Source organism: Alosa alosa, chromosome 2 (genome assembly GCF_017589495.1).
Source record: "Alosa alosa isolate M-15738 ecotype Scorff River chromosome 2, AALO_Geno_1.1, whole genome shotgun sequence".
Taxonomy (NCBI): domain Eukaryota; kingdom Metazoa; phylum Chordata; class Actinopteri; order Clupeiformes; family Clupeidae; genus Alosa; species Alosa alosa.
Window position 1 is genome coordinate 23990284 of NC_063190.1, and position 11437 is coordinate 24001720.

An 11437-nucleotide genomic window follows, 5' to 3' on the forward strand; every position below is an offset into this window, starting at 1 on the left:
AGGTGGAGCACATGATCTCCATATTCAAGTAGGCTATACAATTATGAAAGAATAATTTCTGCTTGAATTCAAAGTCATTTCAAATTATTCAGTAGGCTACATTTAAACTATACAATGCTCAATTGATAGCATTACCAAAACATTACTGAAGTCTATGTGTAAAGAACTAAATTACCTGAATTGTGGTAGACGTTTTTGTAATTTATACTAGTTATTACTATCTGACAACTGAAACAACAGAAAATAAACAGGGCAACTTTGTTGCCTGTTGGTGAAAATATTGTATTCATGTAGGCTATACTACCTACCTACATTGCTGGTACATTTAAGAACAATACAGCTACAAGAACTAATTCCCTTTAATGTCATTCAGTAACCTATCGTATAGGTTATATACAGCTTAGTTGGCTTGTGCATGAATATAAATTGACGTTATCCATTTAGATTTAAAACCACTGGTATTATTATAAACATTGGACAATAACCTCCACCATCATCAAACATGTTCTGAGTGCCTTTTTAAAAATCTGATGACCGTGATCACAGAATTTTCCCACCTCTTATTTTACCACTACATCCCTGCACACATGTAAATGTAACAATGTCCAGATTTATTAGTTTTGCTGATTTACTGATAAACAAATCCACCATTCAGCAAAATTAGATCCGAACTGAAACGGTTACAAATTAAATATCTAAATTAAATATCACAAAGATTTGTTCCGTTCCATGTTTGAGGGTGTTTCTATGTACAGATGAATGAATCTGAATTTGTAGATACCGTACTGTCCAGTCCAAGTGCAATGATCATGAGGAAGAAGATAAAAGAGAAGAAGGGGGCTGCTGGCATGGTGGCGAGGGCCTCCGTGTAGGTGATGAAGAGCAGACTAGGACCTTACAGAAGACACGGGGATTTTTGGATTCAGAAGAAAACAAACAGCAGGTATGCATGACAATGGCAAAAGAAACAAACAGCAGGTATGCATGACAAAACACACATCAGTTTACAGTAACAAATGTTTACACATCAGTTTACAGTAACATCAGTAAGAGTTTTTACTTTGAGTATCTTGAAAAATTAAACATTTTTCAAGACATTCGAAGACACTTTACAGTTTTTACATAGGAGCATACAAACAGACAAGGTACATGGATAAGGTAGGTTACATTAACAGAGAAAAAAGCACACAGGTACATGGACAACGCAGAAGTCAAAACTAGAGAGGTGGGATTTAGTCATCATCAATAGTTGATGTTAATTGTCTTACCTGTGTCTCTTGCCACAGACTCAATGTCCTGTTTTCTCAATTCGGCCATGTAACCCAGGACAGTGAAGATGACAAAGCCGGACAGGAAACTGGTCAAGCAGTTTACCCAACTGCCAACCAGGGCATCCCTGGGGGTTCAGTCAATAAGGCAACATACATGTTGCAGTTCCCAACAACAGTCCCTTATATTATGTCACAGAATTCATACAAATGACTAAAAACAGCAGCAAGGAGTTTTGGTCAAGATGTGGACACTGTGAAACGGCTGTGCTAACTTGGGTCTCATGGGGATGGTCCGACATAGACCACATTAGTGCATAGTGTGTAACCGAGGCAGCTAGTTGGAACGGTAGGTGTTCTTTCCTTCACGTGACCAAATACCATGGAAATTAATTCTAAAGATGATTCCCATGCTTATTATAACATGCTTTAAAAGTGGTAGCATTGTTCCTGTCTCTTAAAATGAACAACAGTATGTTGATATACAACAATACATCCAGAAAAGGAAGCATTCAGCTATCAGGTAAAGCATCAGAAAGCTTATTACGAAATACAATAATGTTCTTATTAACAAATACATGTATTTCAGTTTGTGTTGCATGTGTAAACCATATTCAAAATTCACCTGTAACAGTTGTTGTGGAAATTATTATAGCTGGCAAGTGCCATCAGAACCCCAAAGCCGGGACCCAGGGAGAAGAGAATCTGTGCGCCGGCATCCACCCACACCTATTCAAGGGACAGAAGGGTTTGAAGGTATGTTGACTCTTACACACACACACCTTAACATACACACGCACACCTTTGTGTGGAGTATTTTGGTCCAGTCAGGCTTAAGGTAGTAGAGCACTCCGCTCCAGGCACCTGGAAGGCTGAGTCCCCTCATGAGCATCATAAACAGGACCAGGTAGGGCAGAGTGGCTGTCACCCACACCACCTGAATAAACACACACCGGACACAAAGAAAAGCAAACACTCGAGCTCTTAACAATTAGCATGAATAAGAATCAAAGGACATCAAAGAGGGAGAGAGGGCTTTCACAGTCGGTACATAGAGGGACTAACGTTAACCCTGTCGAACCTCCATGGTCCTGTATTCTCTCGGACACACCTTGCCTGAGGTGCGGATGCCCCTCCAGATGCTGAAGTAGACCACGGTGAAGATGAGGAGCAGACAGAGGGCCAGGCGCCAGCTGACCGAGCCCAGGTGGTGAAGGCCTGGAGACTGGTGCACCTGCAACACGTGACGTCTGGGGAAGGGGAGAGCAGAGGGATGATTCGGGACTCTTACTGACCGACAGGATGGGTGGGCAGGGGATCGTTAAGAAGATAAATAAGATAGAGACAGACAGGTAGAAAAAACATAAAGATACACAGTCCGCTAGATCACAAACACACTTATTTTATGGTAGACACATGCATTTTTACATGACAGAAAACATAGAATATTGCATGGGATACATATAATGCATGGGATACATATAATATTGAATAGATTCGGAGGTTATAGCAGTCATTAGAGTGTGAGAATGATGTGAGAAAACACACGGCTAAGCGGAAGACTCATGAAAGGGAAACATGCACCCATCTGAGGGACAGATTAAAGGGTGTATTTTCACTGAAAACAGGGATCTCTGGCGCCCGACGGCACCAGGGGAGCCGTATGGAAACCTCACGATGGTGGGGGACGGCATATTTGGGTGAGAATTGGAGAGAATAAACACTCCCTCCCTAAAAACAAGACAGCGCTCTGATCCCTATTTTCCTCCTCGGCTGAGACCCAAGTACTCCTCTCTCCTGGCCTCTGATCTAATTTCCCCTTTGTCATATCAGGCTGCAAAGTTTTTAATTGAAGATGAAATGATATTCTGGTGCAGGGTCATCAACAGTAGCACAAATTAGAGGGGGGAAATATACTCAAATATACTAAAATAATTTAATAATCACTTAAAATTACAGTCATATTCAAGTATGTCTCAATTAGATATGTTGTTGAACGATACTCTGGGTTAAACTCTCAATGAAATCCTTAAACTTCTATTCCTCACAGGTAGTATTCCTCTGCCGGGGAGGTGGATGTGTTGCCCCAGGTGTGATTGGTGTCATCAGGGCTGTAGAGTACACAGCGTGGGGTGTTCCAGGGGTTGTCACACGTGGTCCAGGGGAGCGTGGAGTGGAAGGAGGACAACAGGTAGTGCAGGGCCCAGGCCATGATGGTGTTATAGTAGAACGCTGTGTACAGAGCAACAACACAGATAGCGTAGCCAATGCCTGCGTACCGAGGGAGGAAAAGATCAAGGCATTATTAATTGATTTCTTGATTTATGAACGAGTAGATTCACTGATTTCAACAGATAAATCTGATTTATTACAGTTTGCTAATTCATCCAAGTGTTTAATTCACTTGCTTTTAGGTTCCTCTCCATCTGAAAACTGTAGCATTCCTATCCCTAAGTTCTTATCAAAGATTCTTTAGAACATGTTTTATCAACCGTCTCTGTTCTTATTCAGCTGCAAGCAATCCTCTGCCTGTGTTCTGACTCTGAACTGTGAGTGTCCGGCATCCTGACCCTTGCTGTACCTTTGAAGATGGGACAGATGTGAGTCCAGATGGAGATGCAGCCTGACTGGTGGAACTGGCCCAATGCCAACTCCATGTAGAACAGGGGCACTCCTCCAAACACAGCCATCACCAGGTATGGCACCAGAAAGGCACCTGTTTGGCAAGTCAGGGTCAATTTGTGGACCGTGGTAAATGGGTAATTGAGGAGAGGATGAAAGCAGCATTTCACTTTGCTTTGAGACTGACAGAAAAGAAACTGTAGGAGATGTGATACAAATGTACAAAATAAACCCACTTCATATACAGCAAAATTATGTATTACCTCCTCCATTTTGGTAACAGATGTAGGGGAAGCGCCAAACATTTCCCAAATCCACTGCATAGCCAATCACAGACAGGAGGAAGTCTGTCTTTCCCCTCCACAGCTCTCTGGTCCTCCTGCAGTTCCCCTGTGGCTCCACACCACTGCTGGTGGGCTGAGGAGGTGTCAGGTCAGGACTCTCAGGTGTACACTGGGGCTGAGAAGATCCTCCCAGATCCTGGTGTGTTGTCTTGTGGACGATGGCCTCCATGGTGAAAACGCTCCCTTGCTCTTTGTCAACCACAACTGCAAAAGAAAGGTTTTCTATCTCAGCTCTCTTGCTTTGGCCTTCCATCTTTCCTCGTCTGAGTTTCACCTCCTGCTGAAGGTCTGAAAATGAATAACTAAAATAGTGATATACCGATGTCAATAGTTGTGTGAGTAAGTGTCAATCAAGCCTCACAATGTTTTCTAAAAACTGGAGAAAGACATTTGAAATCTGAGCTTGTGTTTTCTTTCAGAAATATCTGCCACATGTCAACCTGAAGTGAATTATTACACTCTACAGCAGTTTAAAGGATGTTTATATTCATTTATATTTTCAAGCCCCTCCTAATTCTTCAAAGTGTGAATGTTATTTTTTTTTTTTACTGCTGTCTTATTTGCCTATGAGGACCAATTAAATTCCACTCAGACGAGATCCCTGAGAGACAGCCCTGAGAGTCCCATCGGACAATGGAGGAAACCACAGCATGGTATATTTTCACCGGTGTGACTTGATGACTTAAATGTGTTTGTGCTGGACCAACCTGAGAGCCGGCGCGAGGAAATGAACTTGTTCTGTTGGAAATATCACCGTTTCGTTTCCCAACCTCCAAACTATTTTGTCCTCCTGAAGCGTGTTATGCCAGAAAGGTTCTGTGCTCACTGTTCCATGACAGGGTGGGAGAGCAAAATAGTTCAGGTTTGATTTTCAAATAACAGTCAAAAAGTAAATATTTTCATCATTGTTCAAATGCAGTAATTTGCTTCAACAATAGAATAACAGTGTGAATAAAAGTACCTTAAATTGCATTTAAATGATAAAACACTTTGTATAATTAGAATAATATTTAAAAAATATCCCATCAGTTCTGATCAAATTACCAATAGGAAAGGATAATCTGTTTTGCGCTACTAATTTCATAACCATAAATACCAGAGCACATGTTCAGGGAATTTATACATTCTACAATGACAGAATCACAGGATATGTAATAGTTTGATTCTTATGTTTGTGTATGCTTCATATTAGTGTGTGTTGAATTACTCTGCCTTTCCTATTGATTCAGTGTTTGAGCTCATGGATTTGCCATTCACTGTCTTATAACCCTTCAGATTCCTTCCGATGTTTCTGTAATATTTCAAACATGTATCTCATATAATACAGCAACATGATTCAATGCAATTATAAAAAAAAACATGAATTATTGTATTTTTAACTGTATTTCAACTCACAATTATGGATTTATAAACTATATAAACTTGAATATTTGGAAATAAGCAAATACAAACAAGCATTAATACAACTCTCAAAGTGTAATCAGAAAAAAAGGGAAAAGATTTATCAAGACCTCAAGGAATTCAAATTTGCATTACTAATATATGTGGTGTAAAGTTATAAAAAATAATGGTTAAAAATGTGTCTGCACACCCTAAATTATTTTTTAAAGACAAAAGCATCACACCATCTCACCGTTTTATCTTCAGATATCTGTTCTCGCGTCTTTTAGAGTTGACAACATCCTCTCACTCATCGTTCTCTCCCCTTGTTAGAAGTGTTCGTATGGCCAGCCCCTTCCCCAAAATCATCTTCATCATTTTCAGCCACACGCGCAGATCACCAATACAAAATGTTTATTTCTTTTTGACCTTGTAATTTGATGCTTTACAATTCATCCGTTTCAGTGTTCCTCAGGAAATACTTTCCACTGGAAATGGCCTGGGTACTAACGTATATATGAAGAATATATAATTGTTGTTTGTAATAACATTTTGATTCACAATAATCTCAACAATTCAATGTTGATAGAAAATATGAATGTGATTTTACCATTCTCACTTTGCGGTTTTCATAGTGAGGAAATGTAGTGTATAATATTTGTGATATTGGTCAAGTTTGTTAATGTCATTTGAAATCATTGTAAAGTTATTTCCTCTCAGACTTTTTTTTTTTTCTTTTCAAAAATTCCATTTGAGTTTGTTTATTTTTAGCCTTCTTCCTCATCTCCATGTTTGTTTTTGCAGTGTTATTGAGTCTAATTAGTGGTGGAACCAACCACACGATAAAAACTTGATTTAGACCATTCTAGACCATTGCCCAATTTGAACTGAATTTGACCAGAACACATGACTATGATCGTGTACATTCTTAACATGTTTTAGAACAGCACCATCAAGTGTTCGAAAATAGAACTACACTGCTGACTCCCACAGAACAAAGCTCAAACATTTTTTTTACAACTGCTTACACACAGTTTCAAAGTATCGGTCTCTTTTTTCAGAAATCTATACAATACTATTGTTCACACAGAATGCAAAATTAAACACTGCATTCAAAATATTATGAATCCCAATCATTTTTTGAACATCCATTGTAGATTATAGCACACTTTACATCCACCAGGGGTCAGCAAGTCAGTCATTTGATGTTATTTTGACTAAATACAAATCTCACTATGGTCATTGAATGCATATTTATTTTGACTTAAAGGTGACAAAGACAATAAAGATGAAAGATTTGGGCTGATAAAAGTCCAATACAAATAGCCAGATTTAGAGAAAAAGTCTGATAATCTAAAAGATCATCTGGCTGTGTAGTTGACTCAAACAGCTGTGTGGGATGGCCACATCTCTAGAGAGGATGTGTTGTCAAGCCCTGATACAGTCTCTTCTGGCTTGGTTTGACCCTCGGAAGCAGTCAGCTCAGCAGTGGCCTTATCAAGCTGAATCTCATGAGACGATGTTGCACAGCCTGGAAGAATACGGCATTTGGCAATATGGCATTTCATGAATGTTTCAATCAGTGAATGTTCAATGTTTGTATCTGATTTTTTTTGGTTGTTTTTATTACCTGGCACACTGTTGTTCTCTTCAAGTGAGTTGACAGTCACAATGTGCAACTTTAGCACCTCTCATTATTTTCTGATAAAATTAGAAAGAGATGATTAATTATTTCAAATGTTAATGAGGAGATATTTCATGTGCATACTCACAGATCATGTTGACTCGATTTGTCCTTCACTCACTAGTCTATGAAATCAACATTGTTAAACTCAATATAGAATATGCAACGTGTGTTAGCATGAACTGAAATCCACCTTGAGGGAGAATTTGAAAACTTAGGGATCCTGAAGAAACAGCACCCCCAGTCTTTTCCTCCTGTGGCATCTCCAGTGGACCAGCAGGAGTCTCCCTCAACTCAGACAAGGTCTCATTTGCCTGAACTCTAGAAGAACCTGTGACAAACAAAAAGTGGTTAATACATCCTCTCTATTGGAACTGTTTAAGTTACAGCAGGGAGGTGGTGTTTAAATACCAACAAGAACTTACTTGTCTTTGCAGGAGAGTCCTTGCGTTTGTTGAGATCTCCTCTCCTTGATTTCTGAAGAACATATATAGTATGTCAATGTCAATTTTATTTATATAGCGCATTTACAGACGGCTTAGCCACACCAAAGTGCTTCACAATAAAGTGCAATAAATAAAAATAGGAAGGTACAAAAACAAAAATAGTAACTAAGAGATATACCATACAACTGGGTATTGCTTTATTGTACAGTACACCACTTCATGACCTACATGAACTAAATGATAGGTATGATACTCTACCTTCCAGTTGAAAGTTGGCATCTTCAGCCGAAAAGGAAACATATTGTTCTATGTCTTTTCCTCTTTTTTCCCTGGGGTCTAATTGCAGTTTGACTTGGAGGTAGACATGCAGATCCTGGTGTGCTTGTTTGGCTACATGTCTTTACAATTGCTTTGGTCAATTTTTCTACCAGTGAAGATGAGATGGATTTTGTGATTTCAGGGCAGAACAGAGCACGTTTTCAAACCCAAAGTCTTGAGTGAGCTCCTTATAAACACCTCGGAAAATCTGGTGAATATTCACCTCCTGAGAATGACGTCCGTCACTTCTGATGCCAAAAGCTGTATTGAGCTCATTCAGAATTTTCCCAATCAAGTCATTGGACATATCCAGAACATTGTCTGGAAGTGTGTTCTGGTTAATATTCTGGTGTAAACTATTAATTTTCTTCAGCAGTTGGATGACCAGCATAGACACCAAGGATGCATAGTTATTAATGTTGGACTCTAACAGACTTAAGTGGGACAGAGAGGTACCTCTTTCACAGTGACTATTTTGTGGCAAATCTTTCTGTTCATCAAAAATATGTGGGAGCACATTATTTGAGCTACTGGTGAAAGATGGCATTTCAGTGTCCTGTGCCTGTTTGTCTGAGAGTTTCTGATCATCCTTGACCAATTCCTTGATGTCATCAAAGTTGTGAAGCTACGTTATCCTGTGACTGTGTGGAGAGTGTCTCCATGACTACTTGAGTCATCACCTGTGTGAATACATCCACTGTGCTCCCGAACACCTCAGACGATGAAGAGATTGAGGGAAATAAAGACGAAAGGACAAGTCGCTTCACAGCCTCCTCTACGTAACCGTAAATGAATCCTGATAGAATTTCATTTTTTCCTACAGCTCTGGGTTGCAACTTGTACACAACGGAGTCTGAGAGACTCTTCCCCACTGGCACAGATATAGTCTGGACGCCATGATAACTTTTTAGGAGCTTCTGTACTTCACCTGCAATATTATGAGAATATTCCATAATTTTGGTATCTGAGATTAATTCCTCCAGTCTTCTAGTGATGGGAACACGTTTCTCCCATTTGAAGATGGTGTCTACCACATGAGTGATAGTTTCATGTGAACATTTAGGAGACAATGACAAGTCCTTCATTCCAGCACTGCGACACAAGAAAACAGGGGAAATCCCTTTGATAGGCACATTAGGGGGATCAGGAGTGTCACAGAGTCCGTTTTGGTCATTTCCTTCTGAGTCAGCTGAGGAGGGCGATGGCAGTCGATGGCTTTGTGGCCTATCCTTGTCCATTTTGATGTCAATCATTTGCACTTCATTAAACAAAGCACCAAGGATCTTATGAATCAGAGCTGCTTGCTCTAAATGTTCTACACTCTTGAAATCTGGAAGGTCACTCTGCATTGAGGTAATCACTTGGCAAATTACATTTCTGGCATTTGCCATTGTTGTTTCCTCTTTACTGTCAGAGTAGACAGATTTAGAAAACAAGTTCCCCACAACGTTCTGAATGGCCCTGAACATTCTTTGACTTGTTGAGCTCCACAAGATCCTTCATCCCCTCAGTAACGTATCCAACAACATCAAATGCTGCCACATGAAAATCTTGACTGGAGACAGTCTCGCTCATGGATTCAATGACTTCACCAACTAGATCATCTGCAACAGACAGTGACAGAGGGCCAGATGGAATAAAGGCTTGAAACTGATAGAGGTCTGTCAGACTTTCCGCTTTCGCATTTGACTCGTCATCATCATTATCTTCATCATTATGATCTTCAGCAGATTCGCCAGCTGGTGATTCAGGCCAGGAATCATTCTCAAGATTTTTTAGCAAAATCTCACTGACTTGTTTTGTTGCCCTTTCATGAAATTCGGTATCAGTCAGCTGACTGATCAAAGGGATAGAGCTTGAAAGTCCTGAGGCTTCAACACGTTCAGCCCACTTGGGTTCCTTCCCTAAGGCAGGCAAACATTGCAAAACATTGACTATTCTTACAGCCTCCTGCAAAATCCCATCTACTTCCTTCTTAGCAGCTGGCAAGAGCATTTCATTTGTGATCCTCTGAGGTCCTTCTCAGGCATGAGTCTTCAGCATTCTTGGCCTCTGAGGTGCCTAACCTGTTACAAGACATAATGATTACATGTAGATATCAGACTAACAATTTAGTCAGCAAAGCTTAACTAAAATTGCTAAGGGAAAATAATGAATGCCCTATAAGGATGCTACTTAGGCACAATTTGCAGTCAGAAAGAACTATTTCAGGGTTGGGGAGTTACAATAAAATGCAAAAGTCAATTAATTACTAATCAAAATCTTGGTGAGTACAAAATGATTACATCCAAATATAGTTTATTTCCCAACAATAACCTGTACAGCCAGAGAGAGAGAGAGTTCACCGGAGCGACAAAGATGTAGAATTTAAGTATTTTTTATTATTAAGGTGCCAACATAAGGACTAACGTAAGGACTAACATAAGGACTATAATTTTTTATTATTAAGGTGCCAACATAAGGACTAACGTTTCGACGTGTGCCACGTCTTCATCAGAGTCAAGTATACTTGGACTGTATACTTATGTCATGAGCTCTCTCTCTGCCTGGTAACACACGCTGATTGAAGTCTGATGACCTCCACCTGTTCCTGCTCTGCTCTGCTCTGCCTCACCCTCGTTACCTACCAGCTGCACTGCATTCACCACTCATCATGCCCTGTATATAAAGCCTTGCTTTTCAGTCCACACTTGTCAGATCGTCTGCAACCAGCACCAGTTACCTGCCTGTTTTGGAAAACGCCGTTGACTCTTTGCCTGTGATCCCGGACCCGCTCGACTACTTCTGTGTTCTCCAGCCCCGGTAATCTTGACCTGCCTTCCGTCCCTCTTCTACGAATACCGCCTAGCCCTTGACCGTACTGCTGCTTCGTTTCAATTGCTGTTGTGTGTGTGTGTGTGTGTGTGTGTGTGTGTGTGTTTCCCCAGGACTTCCCGGATCATCCAGCTCCTGCCATCGCTGTTCGGCTACTGGGGGAACACACACACGCAGACTCTTGGAACTCCCGGAACCCCTGAAACCCCCATAACCCCCAACCCTTAAATAAACTTTTGAACGTGACGCTTTTGTGGTCCTCGTCCTGTTTGGTGTCTGACAACTTAGTCCAAATAGACTCTCTGGAATAAGTCCTGCCTCCGAAATGGCCATGTCCACCCAACTTCCGGGCGTCGAATGTCTATGGGAAATAACATGGCGTTTCGAAATATCATACCTTTCAAACATCTGTAGTTGGCGAAGTAGAAAAAAAAATGGTGGGCCGATTGGCCTACACACTTCTGCCATCTAGTTTCCACTGGATTTTTTGATTGTCCATTGTGACTTGGACTCGTGACGGAACCCTTGCAATTGCAACACAGTTAAAGGGGTCATAGAATG

The 11437-nt window shown here is 40.5% G+C and overlaps 1 protein-coding gene and 1 long non-coding RNA gene across 3 annotated transcripts in view; both read right to left on the minus strand.

The window, feature by feature from the left end:
* LOC125284966 (sodium-dependent serotonin transporter-like) overlaps nt 1–4162 on the minus strand; it is a 7794-nt gene extending 3632 nt beyond the window's left edge. Inside the window, exons 1-7 of the mRNA XM_048229138.1 lie at nt 3850–4162; nt 3317–3539; nt 2380–2518; nt 2071–2205; nt 1894–1997; nt 1269–1396; nt 782–894 (exon numbers count right to left, since the gene is read on the minus strand). Of these exons, the coding sequence (XP_048085095.1) occupies nt 782–894; nt 1269–1396; nt 1894–1997; nt 2071–2205; nt 2380–2518; nt 3317–3539; nt 3850–4162 (1155 nt within the window). The remainder of the gene's footprint in view (nt 1–781; nt 895–1268; nt 1397–1893; nt 1998–2070; nt 2206–2379; nt 2519–3316; nt 3540–3849) is intronic.
* Nucleotides 4163–6671: 2509 nt separating this feature from the next.
* Nucleotides 6672–10122, minus strand: LOC125288135. Of its 2 annotated transcripts, XR_007192458.1 has the most exons (5): nt 8003–10122; nt 7724–7775; nt 7492–7629; nt 7245–7315; nt 6672–7145 (listed from the first exon to the last, which is right to left on the minus strand). It is a non-coding gene; the product is annotated as an uncharacterized LOC125288135 (long non-coding RNA). The 2 variants fall into 2 exon arrangements; XR_007192457.1 differs by having other exon boundaries at nt 7245–7629.
* Nucleotides 10123–11437: the final 1315 nt, after the last annotated feature.